Genomic DNA, 20,480 nt, shown 5'->3' on the forward strand with positions numbered 1-20,480 from the left:
CAGGGCTGTATAGTGGTCCACCTGAATTTTAACCTCACAATAAGCCTGACACAATTTAGGCTGAGCGGGACTCATTTAAAAATACACACATTCAGTGCCTCAAATATCTTTACACAGCATTTTATATATTGTGAATATTTTTATAAATGTTTCTAGCACCAAAGCAGTTTTACAAAGATCAAGAATAAAAGCAGCATAGAACTGAAATTTATTTGTCACAGATGTTTAAAAATACTTTCCTTGGTGAGAGAAGCTAAATTGTGTAAAAGACTAAACCCTGCTTCCAACAGCACAGAACCAAAAAGTGCTCACATCTAAAATAATACGAAGATCATGATGATGTACCTTGTGTTATTTTAAAAATGCATATTCGATCTTCCAGTGCCTTTTTTAAAAAATGCAAGATAAAATTCTTACCACAATTTAAATGAGCTTTTAATGACAAAAAACAAAATACAAGGACAGTTGGCAGCAAAAGCTCAACCAGCAGTGTTTTACGGAACAAAATGCAAACCAAAAGCAATTATAGCTTCAGACAATGAACTGTGGTGAGCCTACAGTTTAAAAGTTGCTGAGGTCTGTGACATGCCATTGTAAATGTAGGTGTTGTTAAAAATGACGAATTGTTTTGTAATGATCTTCACAACTTCCTGAGCAGCAGCTCCTGTAAACAGTGGGAGAATTGCAACAACAAAAAAGTTAGGATTTTCATCACCATTTGATACATTATTTATTTATTTAGTATATTTGTACACCCCCAAACTCATATCTCTGGGCAGTTTAACAAATATATGACATCTCGGCATCATTACTTCAAACCCAAGTGTGAGTCTATAGGTTTAATTTTTTGCTACTACCGCTTTTTGCCAGTCAACTGAAAATAAAGCCTTAAAAAGCTCACCACCTTCTGGCAAGATTTGAGGCAACTGCATAACTTATCACCAAAAAATTGGTGGCTTTTATAAGCACAAGAACAGCACCTCAAGCTTTCCCTCTTAGCCTAGCTTCTCTGTCAAATTAATGTCCAAACGACCCAATCTAGTTGAATCTAGCAACATTAATAATCACAACCACATTTAGCACTTTCAGTGCATGCTTCATGTGCATTATTGTTCTAACTCATTTATTTTATCATATTTCTATACCAGCTGATATGTGCACCCCTAGGTGGTGTACATAAGTTAAATAAAATACCCAGCTTAGGCCCTGGGTATTTAAGAGAACGGCTTCTTCGCCATGAGCCCATTGCCCATTGTGAAGGTCCGTTCCCAAGTACCCACCAAATGAGCCAGTAATAGGATCACTGCAATGTGCTCTATGTGGGGCTTCCCTTATACGTAGTCCAGAAACTACCGTTGGTCCAGAATGCGGCAGCCAGGTTGGTCTCTGGGTCATTTTGGAGAGACCATGTTACTCCCATACTGAAAGAGCTACATTGGCTGCCGATAAGTTTCCGGGCAAAATACAAGGTGCTGGTTATAACCTATAAAGCCCTAAATGGCTTGGGCCCTGGGTATTTAAGAGAACATCTTCGTCATGAATCCTATTGCCCATTGAGATCATCTAGAGAGGCCCATCTGCAGTTGCCACTGGCTTGTCTGGTGGCTACTCTGGGATGGGCCTTCTCCACTGCTGCCCTGAAGCTTTGGAACGCGCTCCCTGCTGAAATAAGAGCCTCCTCATCTCTGACAACTTTTAAAAAGTCTTTAAAGATGCATCTGTTCACCTAGGCTTTTAATTAAGAACCAGCACTAAGAACAAATGCAATAAGAGCAAAAGTAGAACAGTGAACAACAAACAGCAATGCCGCCTTTGTACAGAAGCAAATGGAACAGTGGACCACCTAATCAGCTTTTGTAAAAGATTGCACAGACTGACTACAAACAAAGGCATGACAAGGTAGCAGGGATGATACACTGGAACATCTGCAAAAAATACAAGCTACTTGTAGCCAAAAATTGGTGGGACCATAACATTGAAAAAGTGGTAAAAAATGAAGATGCAAAAAATAGTATGAGACTTCCGACTACAAACCGACAAACATCTGCCACACAATACACCAGACATAATTGTAGTCGAGAAGAAAAACAAGTTAAAATAATCGACATAGCAATACCAGGTGATAACAGAATAGAATAAAAAGAAATAGAAAAAAACAATACACAAAGATCTACAAATTGAAATTGAAAGGCTGTGGCAGAAGAAGACCAAAATAATCCCAGTAGTAATTCGCACCCTAGGTGCAATTCCAAAAGAGCACCACACACAGCTTGCTTTAAATGTTGACTCGAACACTGATGTGAAGGAGAAGCCCATTTCTGCAGGACCTCCATGCACCATCAGCATCTATCTAGAGATCTAGACTGAAAATTATTCTATTTCTTACACGTAAAATATGTTAAGCTGGAAATATTTTCATTTCAGAGATGAAATAATTAGTTATCAGTGTGGAGTCAAATGCATTAATATACAGTCTCATGCCTCTACAGAGCATGTATTCCAATTATATAAACAGATGTTAGTACAACAGAAGTGAGCATTGTGTATTCAAAATGCTATAGGTGAAGTAATAAGCTTTCCACCTGCAGAGACGTTTAGTTCTGCATTGACCAGTGAAAACAATATTCTTACCTCCCAAAAATGCAGCCATGGTGTGTGGCTCAGCAGCTCCATAGCGGCAACTAAATAGGGGGGAAAACCCACACAGTATATTTATGATAGCACAACAAGATCTAGAAAAAATAGTATTTATTTGTATATAATACTTACAATTCATGGACATAATCATCCTTCACTGTTACAGGTAATCCATATTCCTGAAGAAAACTATTGAGGCAAGATTTCAGTTTCCCAATATCATCCTCCACTTGGTAATTATAAACACCTGGGGGAAATGTTAAAGTTTTACATACAATGAAGTATTTCATCAAATGCAAGTGGAATATAATTTTGTAAGCTGAATGCAATGCAAACCCCTTTACTACAAACAGTAAGCAGTAAAACTATTTTAGTAAACATTTTCAGTTTAATTTGTCAAACGTAGTAATGTTATATACTTCAAACTGCTCACACAATTAAATCTATACATTTATGAACCCACACTGTTTATTATTGACCTTATACCATATAATGTTTCCCTGAATTATTTGTTGAATAAACATATACTAAAAATGAATTGCTTGTATAGGATTTTCTGCTTAGACTATAGCAATGCAACTAGACGATATTACAACAAACTTACCTGGGTATCTACCATGGTGTTTAAAAAATCTGTCCACAGCCCGTAACATTAAATACAACACCATCTCACTATCTGGATTGTCCATATGCGAAACTTAAAGGGGAAGAAATAAAACCCATTAATTGCTTAAGAAGGTTCTAATCAACGCAATAACTGACCAAATGAACTTAATACACACTTGTTAAATTTCCCAATCTGTAACAAAATCTGTTCTAGCTCTACCAAGACAGTTTGAATTCTTCTATGGATAAAATGACATATGCACCAAATTTCTACCAAATGGAATCCAAGGTAGTAGTAGAGTACCCAACTATTCAGAAATAACTACATCAGATGTACCCCACTTCTCTAATAACTTTGCTATCTCTTACCCTAAATGTTTCCCTTTACATCTCCAGTTGAAGCAGGAAATAAGGAAGCCACACTTCTTCCCAAACATTCTTGCCAGTCTTTAGTTGGCCACACCCTCTTATCATTTCTAATTGTATTCTATTGACATAAAATATGTCTACTTAAAGTAGATTCTACTTTAGTTTAAGTTTAACTAAGGATTGGTTGGAAATTACACAGAAGGAAGGAAAATTCTTATGAAAACAAGCTGCACTCTCTCTCACCTCATTATTGCTATAATGAGCAATAACAGGTAGCAACAATTTGTGCATCTCACCCACAGCGAGATCACATCAGAGTTTCGTCAGAGACTACTTCCCTGCAGCTAACATTCTCATTCTACTTCTCATATTACAGCAGAAAGGAGGGAAAGCAGCAGCATGACTGGCATGTAGATGGCCCCAAGTTCCCTCTCTGGAATCTCCAAGATAGGGCTGAGAGAGGCTTCTGCCCACAACCTTGGAGAAGCTGCTGCCAGTTTGTGTAGACAATGCTAAGCTAGGTGGACCAATGGTCTGACTCGGTATAAGGCAGCTCCCCCACTCTTTCCACATCTGCAGAAGTTTATTGTCATCGCAGTGTTTGCAGATGAACACTTTGGGCACTTCCACATGATCTCCGCCAAGTTGGTAAGCCAGGAACTGGAGATTTCCAGTGAGCATACTCTCCAACCAGAAGTGTTATGTGAATCCAAACACTGGTTTCTGTGCCGCATTTTAAAAATTCTGAAAATGCACCTAACGTCTGTAGATAAGATTTGAAATTGGATGGACAAAGCTGGGAGAATCTTGGTTTTGCAGCATGAGAACTGGCGGCTGGCGCCTTCAACTTGACAGAGATCATGTGAAGCCGCCCACTATCACAGAAGTTCATGGTGATCTCCTTACTTATTTCATCTTTGTTTGAAGTATTCATATCATACTCTTCGGAAAGTGATCTACACCGCACCACTCGAAGAAATGCTGAATTACTGCCTAAATGTAGAGCACAGGGAAGAAGAAGGAAAAAAACATATAGCACTCTTGAACTCAGGCAACATATAAATGTTAAAACTTCCTGATTAGGACTTTTTGCACTATAGCAACAAACACAAGATTTAACAAAATCAACATTACTTACATAGCAGTTTTAACTCTTTCTGAGAAATGGATTCTGGTGCCTATGAAATAAAATGCCATTTTTTTGGTTAGGTAAATATTCTAGTTCTCTAATGCAGTTGCTTTCAAAATCCCCGTTAAATATCCCTATTAATATTATATAAACTAAGAAGAATTTTATTATTAAACAGCAACTCCCCCACCCTTACCTTGTGTTGCCACAAGAAAGTATAACAAGCAAGCCGTAAAGCAGGCATACTGAAGTCTGTTCTCCCATTGGACTCAGAACCTTTTTGTGACATTTTCAAAAAGGGAGCCTCTGCTTAATCTTTATAGTATTCTAAATCAGGTACATTATAAAAATGCTAAGTGAAGCTTCAGCCAGTGACTGGAAGAGATACTCTGATGTCATAGAGGGTCATAGGGGAGAAAAGTAATCAGAGAAACAAGTTGAAGACTGGAGGGAAGAATCTGAACAGCAGCAATTGACCATAACTACAAATTAGTTATAGAATGCAGTAGTTGGGCAGCCCATCTATTGGTTTCCAAAGACAGAATCTGTATGAAACTCAGGGTACTTGGGAGTCTATATCCACAGCAGAAGTTCTCTGCCACCCCAAACTCCTAAGAGCATGAGTTGTGCATGTACAATTTCCCTCAGAGATTCCCCAACAGCAGAGGGCAATGTGCAAGTCATTTGCTCTTGTTGATGGAGACACGGGAAACCAAGTTTACCAGAAGCAGAGTTCCCTCCCACCACAAAAGATCTTTTGGGCAGCAAAGGGGTGGGTGGGATCTTTCATCCCCAACAAAACTGAAAGGGTGGTGGTGGAATTGGATTCCCCTGCAAGTTTCCAGCAGGCCCCAATTATTCCTTCCTCAGCTTGATGCATTATCATGCCTCTTCCCTACTGAGTACATGAAAAGCGAATTCATTTGGCTGTCAGGTATGGCCCATTTTACAAGATTCTGCTGTTTTTCACAGAAACTGGGTAAGTCTCATGAGCAGCAGCATTTTTTTAAAAAAGTAAAGTTTCATTGACAAATAGTATTTTGCATTCTTGCTTACAAATGAGACATTAAATGGCATGTACCAAGCTGCCCCATTGTCCTACTACCCGCTTACCCACCTTCCTACTGCAAGAACTTTATGTAACCTTCAATTTAGAACCTTCCATTTTGCAAAGAAAAAAGCCCTGTTAAGCACAAACTTAACAGTACACATAATGGAGTCTCCGGACTGGGTCACTACAAGGGAGTCCATCCTTGACTTTCAAGGAAGAAACAGTCGGGAAATAACAAAACACACTTTTCGTTAGCTCACCTTGCCTAGTGACTGTAACAACTTGGCAGCATAGTTGCCAACAGCTTCAGCATCTTTCTTTGCTTTGTCTCGATATCTTTAAAAAACAGGCGAGAAAGTAAACTTCCATAAGGCCAATTCTCTTTGCACACAGATTCGGACTGATGTCATATTTTTGTTAACAGTAACCAATAAAATGGAAAAAAACAATCACACTGGCTTCCTGATGTGTTTTATGAATGGCGCTATAACTATTCTTTTACTTAAGTTAAACTAGTCTATATATTTATTTCTCCTGGGTGTGCCATGGAATGTGCGTCCTAGCAAGCCAGCTGATTGGCTGGGGCGCAGGCCAATGGTGGCGGCAGGGCGGCCTGCTGGGATTGGCTGGCACTGTGACTAGGAGGCAAGAGAGTGGGGTGGGAGGGAGGGAGGGAGAGGGAGAATGGGGCAGGAGAGAGGGGGGAACAGCTGGCCCCAAAGAGCACACAGATGCTCTGTGCGGGTCGGCTAGTATAAATATATTTGGTCTAAAAATACACCACTTGTTATTTTAGACATACTCTTTTGTACTTGGAAAAAGAATATGATTCTTTTGTGTTGCTTTATTTGTTGTAAGTCACCTTGGGGGTCCTTTTGCAGGGCTGAAAGGCAGGGATGGGGCTGTAGCTCCTTGGAAGAGAATCTGCACGCTTGCAGATTTACTCCCTGGCATCTCCAGGTAGGCTTGGGAAAGACTCCTTCCTGAAAACTTAGAGAGCTGATGCCAATCAGTGTAGACAATACTGAACTAGATGGACCAATGGTCTGACTCAGCAAAAGGCAGCTTCCCATGTTCTTAGTATCTTGCCCATCTCCCTTCTGCAATAATTATATGTTAAGGAAGGGATTTGATAGTTTGAAAATAATTTAATTAAGTGTAATAGAAAGCCAACACTTCAATTATAAACACTGAAAAGGGTCCTGCAAAAAGCTCCACTTGTTTCCATTCATTCAGAGAAAACAAGCTTTTCATAAGTGAAAATATAACTAAAGGGCGGGGGAAGCTTTTTCCTATGCTGACTAGGAGTTATGACTGAAATTAAAGAACTGTTTGACACTTTTTGTGGTTTTAGGATTTCAAATTCTGGAACCAGTTTATGGACACAGTCATTTCACAGTCTTATATAGTACTGGTGCAGCATAATTGCTGAGAGACCAAGCTGCAAATCAGGACGTGACCAGTTAAAATCTCACCTCTGCCACGAACCCCCTAGGTGGCCTTAGGCAAGTCACTCCCTCTCAGCCTCAGTCTTCCCCATCTGCAACATGGGCATAATAATACTCACTCACCTGACAGGGTTCTTGTAAAGATAACAAGATAATACATGTGAAGTGCTTTGAACACTTGAAAACACTATGCAAACAGGCAGCTGACAAGACTGTGCGCATGAAATTGCAGAAAGTATTGACATTTCGGGGCGGGGGGGATATCTAGACTATCTATAAAGTAGGAAGCCATCCAACATTAACAAAATGCAAGACAGCTGTGAAGCATACTTACACATTTTGCAATTTGATAAATTTACCAGAATCTGCTATCATATCTGGAATTGTGCCTCTGACAGGTAAATTGCCTTGACCCTCTTTTGCCACAAATTCCTTTACAGCTCGGGCCAAAATCCAGAAAGGTGGTGTCTAAAACAAACACACACAGATTACACTGACTTTTGGACATCAGTTCAGATTACTGGACATCAATCCACACCTGTATATGATTATTTGGAAGTTAAATCCTATTGAGTTCAAAGAGATGGACTCCCAAATAGGTGTTCCTAGGGTTATAGCCTCGATCTCTTTGTATTTATTACCTGCTGCGAGAGATTGATGCAACGATCATCAATGAAGATGTCTTCAATACAACCTGGTATCTATAAAGGGGGAGAAAACCCACAAAGAGGACACTCATTTCAGCAACTTTCTCAACAATCATCTAAAGGTTCAGTATTTATACAGTATAGATATTGTTGGAAGAATGTCTTGTGTTACCTTAATAGCGGGCTGGTTGGGTCTGATCCCTGCATGCAGTGGGGTAGAGGGCTTAAGAGGCCCGGAGGAATGGGGAATAATGGGGATATGGCCAGCTCATTTCCAGAGATTGGCTTAACCCTACAACTCCCAGGGGGGAGGCTGCAGATGTCCACATTTGCCACTATGGGTTGCCCAGGTTCCCCAAGGGATAGGCTGTGGCTCCTTTTAGGGATGTGCACAAGCCTAGTTGGAGGCCCTTTTACGGGCCTCCGAACAGGTTCGAACACCAGTGGTTCGAGGGGTTCGAAGGCGGCGCTGTGACAACTTTAAGGGTGGGGGAGGGTGCACTTACCCCTCCCTTCGCTTCCCCACCACCGGCACTCGCTTGAAAACCGGTCCAGCAAGGTGGCAGCGTACCTTCCTGCCACCCCGTCTGCTCTTCGGACTGGAAGTAGGCGGAAGTAGCATGCACAGACAGGGTGGCAGTTCCCACGCAAGCCTTAGCTAATAAAGTTATGACTATAAATTACTGCAGGAGTTCTCAAACTTGGGTCCCCATGTATTGTTGGACTACAATTCCCATCATCTCTTTGACCCCTGCAGCTGGGGATGATGGGAGCTGTAGGCCAAGAATATCTAGCTGCCCAAGTTTCAGAGCCCCTATGTGACTGTGTGTTTCTCATCCTAGAATATCATGGGGAGAAATATCTTGCATTACCTTAGTAGCAGATACTGCGGTGTTCACGTTTTTAATAGCTTCTTCAAAGTTTTCTTCATCTTCTAGGCCTCCATTTTCATTCTTTAAGATTCCTGGTTAGAAATAGACTGCTAAATGAAGGAACAGGATTTTAAGATAAATATTCTTCTTGCCCCTCAGCCCACTGGAAATTCATGGCATAAAGTCAGATCTGCTTAACACATATCTGACACACTAGTTTATAAAACAGCAGGCATTAAAATAATGTGTGAAATTGGCACACATTGTTAACACAATAAATACTGGTTAAATCCACACACTGAAGCCATTTTAACTATATTCCCAGAAGCCCTCACCTTGCCTAATCATCTCTCGGAGAGCTTCCTTTTCTTTGTAGTTCTTCGGCATCTGACCACCGTTCTAAATGGAAAGTTATATATTTTGAGCTATGTAAAGGCACATTTAGTCACTAAGGACTAGTTTTTTATTTTTTTTTACTTTTTGGGGTTTTTTACATTTATATCCCACTCTTCCTCCAAGGAGCCCAGAGCGGTGCACTGCATACTTGAGTTTCTCTTTCACAACAACCCTGTGAAGTAGGTTAGGCTGAGAGAGAAGTGACTGGCCCAGAGTCACCCAGCTAGTGTCATGGCTGAATGGGGATTTTAACTCGGGTCTCCCCGGTCCTAGTCCAGCACTCTAACCACTACACCACACTGGGAGAAGCCCGAGCAGCAAAGAAGTTTGGGTTGCACGCCTGTGTTCCAGCACATATCAGAAAATGTGCACTGGGGCAAATGGTCCTCATGCATTTAAGGCTTTCTCTGATGATGGCACCTTAAGTGGTGCAGTGATGAAATGCTTGACTAACAAGCAGAAAGATGCCAGTTCAAATCCCCGCTGGTATTATATTGGGCAGTAGCAATATAGGGAGATGCTGAAAGGCATCATTTCACACTGCGCAGGAGGAGGCAATGGTAAACCCCTCCTGTATTCTACAAAAGACAACCACAGGGTTCTGTGGGCGCCAGGAGTTGAAATCGATTTGACGGCCCACTTTACCTTTACCTGATGATGATGTAGAAGTAACAACGGTAAATTGCATAGATATAATATTTTTAAGTTTTACCAAAAGGTAAAATATGTTTAACACAAAATGATAAAACCAAGGCACCTGTACTTAATACAAAGGGTTGAAAATGCATACAGTGCCCATACACAGTGGAGTCCTATAGGACTCAATAAAGCCCTAAATTGCCCTTCATTCCCCACTACCCCCCCCCACTTGCAAACACACAGAAAGATGTGGGAGAGACAGAGAGAAAGTCTGTGTGTGGATAGGGAAGATACATACAGACCCCTGCAATGCCCTTGAGCTCATATTGTGGGGGTGGAATGGGGGGGGGGGGACAAACAAGGTTCTGTCAAACCTTGAGGACCCCCTGTGTGGGGGGCTGCACTCACTGGAATGGGCCTAAAGTTCATTCCTAACCAGCCTCTGGATAGCATCCCACCGGGTCAGCTTTTAGCTGGAATCCTGCACAGACTTTGGCCCCTCAAATTCCACTCAAGTTAATGGGCTTCAGAGCAGCCCGCGTACAGGATTGCAGCCTTTATCTGAAAGCACAGAACAAGCACATAAGCCTTTCCGGAGCAAGACGCAATCCCAGTGTGGTGCAACACAAGAGCACTGACGACATGCATTAGAACACCACTGCCAGATCTACATACCTCATTATGCCATTTTTCTAGATACTTGGCGACAATCACAATCCATGGAATGTGGCTGTGGTCCTGCAAACACAAAACTAAAGTGAGTATAGCACAACCCCTTACCTCTCTTGGGAGCTGTGCTGCCGTACAAGCCTGGTTCGGCATATGTACTGAGCCAAAAGGGGAGATATGTATCTTAATGAATATCCAGAGCTCAACAAAAATAGATGCAAACAACTGTCAAAAGACCTTAGAATGTTTGCAGTATTTTATCAGTGTGACGGAGCTAAAGAATCTAGGTTAAGAGTTTGTATACAACAGGGCTGCTCGACTTCGGCCTTCCAGCTGTTTGGGGGCTACGATTCCCATAATCCCCAGCCACAGTGGCCATTTGCCAGGGCAGGGATGATGGGAGTTGTAGGCCAACATCTGCAGGAGGGCCAAAGTTCAGCAGCCCTGGTATACAAGTCACAGTTTTGTGTGTGCACGCTCTCTCTCCCTCTGTGCCAGTATGTATTTGTACTTTAAAATCTCACTCTTTGTGGCTACATCTGCACACTATTGGAATTTAATTTACCACTGATCTTGCATTTATTTCTCTGAAGCTCCATAAGGAAATATGGCAGCCTCACCAAACAAGAAAGGTGGCTTCCATCATGGCTGCGATCCATTTGTTCTAAATTAATTCTGTGGGCTGTCCCCACAGCTTGCATGCATATTGCTCAGCAAACTGCGGGGCTTGAACCAACCTTTTTCTCCATATGATCCAAGTCGTAAGTCTGAACATGCTCCCTCAGTTCTGGAAATGGGTTGTCCAGCCTCAAATCATCCAATGCGTTATCCGGGTGAGATTCTACAACTAATAAAACATTTGAAATGACATTTTAATTTTAGGTAGGGTAGTTAGTTAGATTTAGATCCCGCTCTTCCTCCAAGGAGCCCAGAACGGTGTACATGGTTATGTTTCTCCTCACAGCAAGCCTGTGAGATAGGTTAGGCTGAGAGATATGTGACTGGCCTTGAGTCATCCAGTGAGTTCCATGGCTGAGTAGGGATTTGAATTCGTGTCTCTCCAGTCCTAGCCCAAAACACTCTAGCCGCCACGCCACAGTGGCTTTTTGAAACAAAAGGCTAGATACAATGCTAAATGGATTACATCTGAATGTGTATACAGTACAGCTGTTCTAACACCACCTTTTAAGCAGTTGTGACATTACAAAAGTCACGGGGTGGGAGGGAAGAGTTTGGAATCTAAAGGAAGCAGCCAGTCTAATATTATGCTCACTCAAGGCAAATTGATTGTTTTTGCTTACCACCCCTCCCTTCAATATGCTACTGAGACTCCCCCAACCTTCAGGCACATATTTTGGAGGAGGCATCAAGGGTAGCAGAAGGAAACTAAGAATTGCCCTTCTTCCCCCTTGGGAGAGTGAAATATATATAATCAATCAACCAACTCTCTCTCTATCCGCCCCCCGTCACCATTAAGAACTCTCAAAGAGCCTCATAAATCAAGAATGTTTTATTCAAAGGGAGCAGTGTTCCCTCTAAAAGGCATTCCCAGATGTTGTTGACTACAACTCCCATAATCCCCAAGCAAAAGCCATTGCAGCTGGGGATTCTGTGAGCCATAGTCAACATCTGGGAATCCCTGTTAGAGGGAACACTGAAAAGGCAGTTATCTGTACAGACAGATAAAATGTACTTTGCGAGGTTGTCACTTACAGGTGTCGGTGAAACTTTTAATTACTAAATAATATCTTACCTGAGTGTTCTTTAATAACGATTCTCATGTATCCTACTAAACCATAAGTCCGACAAACTAGGAGTGGGATGCTGTAGTTCCAGAGAACCTCAGCTAGCCGGATTAGTGTACTGAAAAACAAAAGATCTTGGGGTTGGAGCCAAAGAGATGCACATACCGTAGCTGGAACATAAGCTCATACACAGGGCTAAAAACAGATGTTTCACAGCAGTTCTCATGCTTCTGCAAGCAGAAGGATGTGTCTGATTTCACTTTTCTCATGCAATGCTCTAGTCTAGTGCAAGGTGTAAGAGTGTCCTACTGGCTGGCATCCTAATGAAGCACTTGAGGACGGACATCCTGCAAATACAACGCTGTTGCGCTAGCTACTTGCGCCAAGTCCACAGCTTCTGTTCCAGACTAGTGTTGCACTACTGCAAGCATGCTTGCACCAGTGTGGCACTTCTTGTTTGTTTTAAATTGAACTTTTGCACAACTGCAGAAATCCCTGGCTCTTTCAGCACAACTCTTACACAAGTGTGTTTCATCAGTCAGCGTGTAAGCCACTTTCCATATGCAGACAGGCACACTGAGACTAAAACTACACACTCAAGAACTGCAAAAGGGAATTTTCCTTCTTAATGACTGACCACGGCATGTTTGTTCCACAGAACAAGATTGCAGAGATAAGGTAAGCATTCAGAAAAGAGATCTGAAGCAGTGCCACAACAGATATAAGGTATTTAAAATAATTGAATTTTAAAAAAATTGTGTTGAAGTGAAATAAAGATGACGACATGGCACCAGATTGTGCAATTCCTTTTGTTATCCCAAGGTAGGCCACCAACCAACCAAACAGGGAGTCTCTTTCTTAGCAAGTTTATTGACATGACTAAAAATCAAAGGTTGTCAAGAAGCAAGGTTTCAAAGCAAAATATTCCTTCAGGGCTGAAGCAAACATGACTTCATGGAGGAGAGGTTGATCAATGGCTACTAGTCAGAGGGCTGTGGGCCACCTCCAGCCTCAAGGGTATGCCTCTGAGTACCAGTTGCAGGGGAGCAATGGCAGGAGAGAGGGCATGCCCTCAACTCCTGCCTGTGGCTTCCAGCGGCATCTGGTGGGCCACTGTGCGAAACAGGATGCTGGACTAGATGGGCCTTGAGCCTGATCCAGCAGGGCTGTTCTTATGTTCTTAAACATGGGATTGTGAATCCCCTGCTCCAAAGTGGGGAGGAATTTGCAGAGACGAACCAGTGATTGGAAGAAAGGTGGTTTTTGTGTCTTTGCTCCACTGCTTTCCCCCTCAGTACACATTTACCACGAAAAGCCCGCAGCTCTGTGCAAGAGCATCTGCTTCCCATGCCGGCCTCTTTCAGTCTCTGGAATTTCCAGGTAGGACTAGGAAAGACTCCTGCCTGAAGCCTTGGAGAAGCCACTGCCAGTCCAGGTAGACCATCCTGGACTAGATGAACCAGCAGTCTGGCTCTGTAGAAGGCAGCTTCCTATATTTCTCAATGGTAGAGCACATACAGAACTTTCCAGCTTCAATTCTTGGCATCTCCGGGTAGGGCTGGGAAAACCCGTCTGAAATCCTGGGGAGCTGCTGGCAGTCAGTGCAGCCGACTTCAAAGCCAGATCAAGGAGTAATCATAGCTCCTCCTATGGTTCCAGGTTGATCCCTGGTATTTCTCTTCTCCCCCCTCCCACCCTTTTTTTAAGGTAGATAATAAAAAAAGATCTCTGCTCGACATTGTGGAGACCCACAATCAGTGGCCAATCCACTGGACCAATGGCCTGACCACTATATAAGGCAGCTTCATATGACAAGTGTTCCTTGGTTTCACTGGAATGGTAGCAACGAGAGAGAAGAATGATGTCAATAAATAGAGCTATGATCAAATATAAGGAATATATACATTTTTAAAGTCACCTCATTTATTCATTCACAAAACAAAACTTCCAACTAAGCTAGTGTTTTAGACAAAGGCTATGAAAAACACTGATGATTCCTGCTTACCTTTCTGGAAGCTGGGTTGCAACCACTATGTTAAACCGACAGAAAAAGGAGGGATCATTGTCTAGAAGCTTATCTGGATTCTAACGAGACACAAAAGACACACACACATATTGAGCCAAGCAGCAGCAAATGCAAAAGTATTCAAAATAAAAGTTAGTTTTAGGTCTCTAGCAATTCATAAGTTGCAAAGATGTTTTTAATCTGTATATAAGTATACAATTAATTTGAACTTAATTTCCCCCCCCTAAATGGCAACTATAAATATGTGTGATTCAATCCGTGAATACTTCTGTACCTGAAACTCAAAACTGCATAATCACTTGCATGGTAAAGGTGGAACCTCTTCAGCCAAGGTTGTATCATATAAGGCCTGGCTATTGTCTCACTCAAATTTCACTGTGCAGAACTGGGTCACACATTTTAGTCAGGGCCTGCTGCTGCAAGACCACTACTACTACTACGAATTATATACCACTCTTCAACAAAAATCTCAAAGCAGTTTACATAGAAAAACAAATAATACATAAATAAGATGGATCCCTGTCCCCAAAGGGCTCACAATCTAAAAAGAAACATAAGATAGACACCAGCAACAGTCACTGGAGGGATGCTGTGCTGGGGTTGGATAGGGCCAGTTGCTCTCCCCCTGCTAAATAAAGAGAATCACCACTTTAAAAAGATGTCTCTTTGCTCAGTTAGCAGGGGTTAAACGCCCCTCTTTTTCGCAAATGCTGCATTAACTGCAGAGCACAATCCACTTTTGGCAGCAAATCCATACCATTCTGTGAGACTGACAACACGGACACAGTTTGCTGTTTAAAGAGACAAGTCCATCCATGCCTTTTGACACAGGACATACTAGGCAACACGCAGCAATGTCACATGACAAAGGGTAAAAAAGAGTGGCGCTGAGCTAGCTAGCTAAAAACATTGGTTGACATGATACGGAAAACTACTCAGAGTAGTCCAATTGAAATTAAAAGGACAAGTTAGGCACTTGCCCTTTTAATTTTAATGGGACTTCTTTGAGTAGTTTTCCTCATCCATTTTCTCTAATGTCTTTAATTACATCATATGGATCTAAAATCTACTCCTCTATGTTTCTAATATGCTAACACAAGTAAGATACAAAGATCCTTGGTACATACCTCTTCCACAAAATTCCCCGAAACATCACTGTTCAATTCCTGCAAGAGTTCAGTTGTGCACTGGGCTCGATTCTGGAAAACAACCAAATGTTTTAGATTCGTACAGCTGCAATCCTATACATGTTTAATTGGGAGCAAATCCCACTAAAAAGAATGGGATTTGCTTCTGAGTAAACATGCACAGAATTGGTTTGTATGTTCCATTTCCAAACTCTAGAGTCTTTGTCTGGCTGTCAGTGTGGTAGGAGATATATGAATAGAATTGTTCCACTATAGCATAGAAAAGGTTATAGGAACTAAAAAAAAAAGCTCCAAAACCTGATAGTTGCCTATCAGTCTGAAAGCATAAGACATTGGCTGATCTGATGTGATGTCATGGAATGTTCAGTGGTAAACACAATGAGTCTATCGTCAGAAGAAACCATGTGCTATTGGTGGAAGAGGATCTGAATGTGATGTGCTCTGCTTCCTTATGATCAGTGGCATTATCTCCAGGTGACTGACATCTATCTATTCAGTTCAATAGGCATCAATGAGGAAGGGGGGGGGGAAACAGAGTTCTTTTTGGATGAATTCACTGCCATGTTTTGGGGCAAAGAATGCAGTGGAGATATCTAATTCAAGGTAAAGCAACCAGAAAAAGCCTTTCCATATGGGTTTTCACTGGCTCTTACACAATTTGCAATCTGTTTTCATCAGGAAACAGTACAAAAGCATACACAACACCTGGCTGAATCAGACACACTCTATTATGGGGGTGGGGGGAGGCAGATGTATTTCATCAGGTAGATCCCCTCTACTACTTTTTCCAAAAGATCACATTTTACATATTCATACCTGGCCAATATTGCTTCTTTGCAAGAAAAAACTGAAAGAAAAGGAGAAAGAGAAGCTATTAAGTTAATGTTTCAATTCGAAGAAAGATTTCTAGAAGCCAAATTTGTTACTTCATGTAAAAAAAGTAAAACAGGCAGGTAATATTAGGCTGTAATCTTAGGCAGGTAACACTGAACTGTAATCTGATTTCACTGCAAACAACATGACAGTAGTCAATTCAGTAGGGACCCTAATCCTGAACTGTTCTGGAGGCGGCAGGGGTGTTCCCTCAAGGGTGGAGGAGAGTTAGGGTTAGGAGGATTAGGGTTGGAGGGTTAGGGTGCACTCACCCCTCCCGCCGCATTTCCCCCGCTGGTGCTCCATTGTTTTAAAGCCCCTCGAGGCGGCAGCGTTCCTTCCTGCCGCCCCGTTGCCCTCATTGGCCAGAAGTACCGAGCATGCATGCGCCCGTTGTTTGTGCGCATGCGCCTGTCTGCCATGCATATGCGTGCATGTGATGGGCGCATGCACGCCCGGTACTTCCGGCCAATGAGGGCAACGGGGCGGCAGGGAGAAATGCTGCCACCCCGAGGGGCTTTAAAACAACTGTGCGCCAGTGGGGGAAATGCAACGGGAGGGGTGAGTACACCATCCCCCACCCTTAAGGGAACACCACCGCCGCCTCCAGAACACCAAAACGGCCCCGGTAGCTGAAATGTTTCGGAGGCCTCTATAATGGCCTCTGAAACGTTTCAGGCTAAAGCCTACAATTCAAACATCTGATAAATTGTGAATGCAGGCCAAGTGGATCTGGTAAGAGCCAAACCACAGTTTAAAAACCCATTTCTAACCATGACTGCAATCTGTAGTTTGGCGCTAATCATGGTTACCATAACCTGCTGGTGCAGAAATAATGCTGTACCACGGTTAGCTCTGAAAATGAAAGGAGAGTGGAATGTCCCAGTGAAAGGTGTTCTCATCCCCTAGCTGCAGTTGGGAGGTCAGGCACCAAGAAGTCTGCAAAGGACCACTGTGGAAAGGAAATAAATTAATTTCTTCCTTTAGCTGGAGAAAGTAAATCTTATGCAATAGCAGTTCAACAGCAGACTAACTACTAAGATGCAGCAAGACTGCTGCCATAAAAGCTGTGACAAATTTTGTTATAGCAACAGGACCAAAAAAACCCCAAGGTTTTAAGATTTGGGGAAATTCCTTCTCAGGCACTTTTACTTGCAATTCTAATTATAGTTATTTTGTTTTAACAGATTTACAAAAGGTATTTCTAATTCAGAGTAGCCTTTTGTTCTATGGTTCCACAGTTTCCATGTTAATGCTAATACTGAATATTTGAAGCATATATGAAGCTGCCTGATACCAAGTCAGACCATTGGATCATCTAGCCCAGTATTATCTACACTGACTGCCATGGCTCTCCAAGGTTTCAGGCAGGAGTCTCTCCCAGCCCGACCTGGAGGAAATGGCAGGAACTGAACCTGGGACCTTCTGCATGCAAAGCATGCGCTCTTCCACTGAGCTACAGCCCTTCTAGGAACATAGGAAGCTGCCATACACTGAGTCAGACCATTGGTCCATCTAGCTCAGTATTGTCTTCACAGACTGGCAGCGGCTTCTCCAAGGCTGCAGACAGGAATCTCTCTCAGCCCTATCTTGGAGATGCTGCCAGGGAGGGAACTTGAAACCTTCTGCTCTTCCCAGAGCGGCTTCATCCCCTGAGGGGAATATCTCACAGTGCTCACACTTCTAGTCTCCCTTTCAAATGCAACCAGGGCAGACCCTGCCTAGCTAAGGGGACAAGTCATGCTTGCTATTACAAGATCAGCTCTCCTCTCCTACTAAAGGTAAAGTATGCCGTCAAGTCAATTTCAACTCCTGGTGCCCACAGAGCCCTGTGGTTTTCTTTGGTAGAATACAGGAGGGGTTTACCATTGCCATCTCCCACACAGTATGAGATGATGCCTTTCAGCATCTTCCTATATCGCTGCTGCCCGATATAGTACCAGCGGGGATTCGAACCAGGAGACTTCTGCTTGTTAGTCAAGTATTTCCATGCTGCGCCACTTAAGGTGACTCTACTACTACCCCAAAATGTGTAGAACACACATACTTATTACCAACATCTTCACCGGTGACTTGATTCCCATCTACAATTGTAAACGATCCAACACCTTGAAGACAAAAAACAAACACAGTACTTATACCAACTTTCGATTCTGACATTACATAAAGTTCTAGTTTCGTTATTATTTGTACCTGGCAGGACTAAGTTTTTCAGGATCTCTGTTCCGGTGGCAGTTGCATTTATCACACAAACGTGAGCAGCTTCTAAAGTTTCTTGTCCATGGTCACCCCATAGCCTGTAACAAAACCAACACACACATACAGAGACATAAACTTGATATCCCAGGTTCCATTTTGGAGAAAGCCAATACAGTACCCACAGTTCAGTGATGGAAGGCTCAGAAAATGATGCTTCAGCACTGCTTCATTTAGAGAAGAAAGAGTATCTAGTAACATAGGAAGCCGCCATATTCTGAGTCAGACCACTGGTCCATCTAGCTCAGTATTGTCTACACAGACTGGCAGTGGTTTCTCCAAGGTTGCAGGCAGGAATCTCTCCCAGCTCTATCTTGGAAATGCTTCCAGGGAGGGAACTTGAAACCTTCTGCTCTTCCCACACAAAAGCCAAACTATTCTAGACACTGCAGTACAGACACTGCCCACAATGGGACACAACACAATGAACGTGCCTCTGCTCACCTCTGCAAACTGAACATGGGGGCATCTTTTCAAGTGGTGGCTCTTACATTTAGCAGGAGGAGAGCAACTGTCCCTATTCAACCCAGCATAGGAACAGCATAGGAAGCTGCCACATATTGAGTCAGATCATGAGTCCATCTAGCTCAGTATGGTCTACCCAGACTAGCAGCGGCTTCTCCAAGGTTGCAGGCAGGAGTCTCTCTCAGCCCTACCTTGGAGATGCTGCCAGGGAGGGAACTTGGAACCTAGATGCTCTTCCCAGAAAGGCTCCATCCCACCTTACAGTGCTCACACTTCTAGTCTCCCATTGAAACATAAACCAGGGAGGACCCTGCTTAGCTAAGGGGGCGAAGTCATGCTGGCTACCGCAAGACCAGCTCTCCTCTTCTAGCTGAAGGCCTTAGTAGTATAACTGGAACAGAGGGAACAAAGCAAAAGGCCCCCCTTGAAAACCAGCCCCTCTTCTGGGGCTGGAGAAGGGGAGAGGCCCGGGACGCCGGGGGACCAAGGGGGGCTCCCCAAGAGCCCAGGAGGGCCAGCAACGCAAACCTCCGAGAGACAACCACGGGGGACCCTGGGCGAGCGGGCTGCACCTCCACCCCCGCCCGGAGGCCCCCCCCCCTCGCACCGGCAAGCCCCCCTCCCGTTCTCCTCATTCTCGACCTGAGCTGCCGGTCATAGCGCTGCTCCTTCAGGCTCACTCTGCCCTGCTGCGGCACCGTCGCCATGATGCCTCAGCTCTCCTCCGGGTCCGCTCGGGCCGGGGCTGATCTTCCTCTGCGCTGCCTCAAGCCAACCTGAAGAGGGCGCCCGAGCACGGCGCCGGCACCGTACGCGCCTGCGCAGCCGGCCGAGGATTCCCTGGCCCTTTCTCCCCGCCCCCTGACCCCGCCCTTCAAGTCGCTCGACTTGCTCTGCTCGGGTGGATCTTCTGTTTTGTGCGGACCCTGGAAACGGTTGCATCCTGGCAAGGATCTCCTTTCTTTTTCTTTTTCTTTTTCTTTTTGCAGGGCTTTCCCTGCCTTCTATGTGTAGCCTCCCTTTCTCCCGTGCTAAACTGAATTTCCCCATTGCCCTGCATTCCTGTGCCTCTTTGGTGGTGAACTTATTGTGTGCGATGCTGGGGCTTACACCCAGGTAATTTAAAGTGTGCTTTAAATGGCAGCCTTGGCCAGTTAACCTGTTGCACGCAATGCACCCGAGCAAGCTCCTCCGGTGTAGCGGATGAGACGCGGCTGATTTCCACGTTTTGAAATATTTTCCTTTCTTTCGTTTTGCATTCCGTATGTTACTCCTAATATTAGTATTTATATTCCACTTTTCGACAGAAGTTCTCAAAGCACGGGTTTACATAAACAAATCAAGTAAATAAATAAGATGGCCCCTCCGGTCCCCAAAGGGTTCACAATCTAAAAAGAAACGTGAGATTGAGATAGAAACAACCACTGGACGGATGCTGTGCTCGGGATGGATAGAGCCGGTTGCTCTCCCCCTGCTAGATATGAGGAAATCACCATTTTAGAAA

General features: G+C 43.4%; 1 protein-coding gene across 2 annotated transcripts; it reads right to left on the reverse strand.

Moving 5' to 3' along the window:
* Positions 1–417: 417 nt before the first annotated feature.
* Positions 418–19,814, reverse strand: NAE1 (NEDD8 activating enzyme E1 subunit 1). 2 transcript variants are annotated; one of them, XM_053270890.1, is made up of 20 exons: positions 19,619–19,810; positions 18,449–18,552; positions 18,303–18,363; positions 16,199–16,229; positions 15,362–15,433; positions 14,214–14,293; positions 12,217–12,326; positions 11,201–11,310; positions 10,470–10,532; positions 9,095–9,158; positions 8,760–8,851; positions 7,882–7,941; positions 7,575–7,708; positions 6,053–6,128; positions 4,751–4,790; positions 4,519–4,605; positions 3,242–3,334; positions 2,770–2,884; positions 2,632–2,681; positions 418–664 (listed from the first exon to the last, which is right to left on the reverse strand). In XM_053270890.1, exons 1-20 carry the CDS (start codon positions 19,681–19,683, stop codon positions 555–557), a joined length of 1,617 nt encoding a protein of 538 aa, XP_053126865.1. In that variant the 5' UTR covers positions 19,684–19,810; the 3' UTR covers positions 418–554. The 2 variants fall into 2 exon arrangements, with proteins under 2 accessions (XP_053126865.1, XP_053126866.1); XM_053270891.1 differs by lacking the exon at positions 2,632–2,681 and having other exon boundaries at positions 19,619–19,814.
* Positions 19,815–20,480: the final 666 nt, after the last annotated feature.

The sequence above is a fragment of the Hemicordylus capensis genome, chromosome 9, assembly GCF_027244095.1.
Source record: "Hemicordylus capensis ecotype Gifberg chromosome 9, rHemCap1.1.pri, whole genome shotgun sequence".
Lineage (NCBI taxonomy): Eukaryota > Metazoa > Chordata > Lepidosauria > Squamata > Cordylidae > Hemicordylus > Hemicordylus capensis.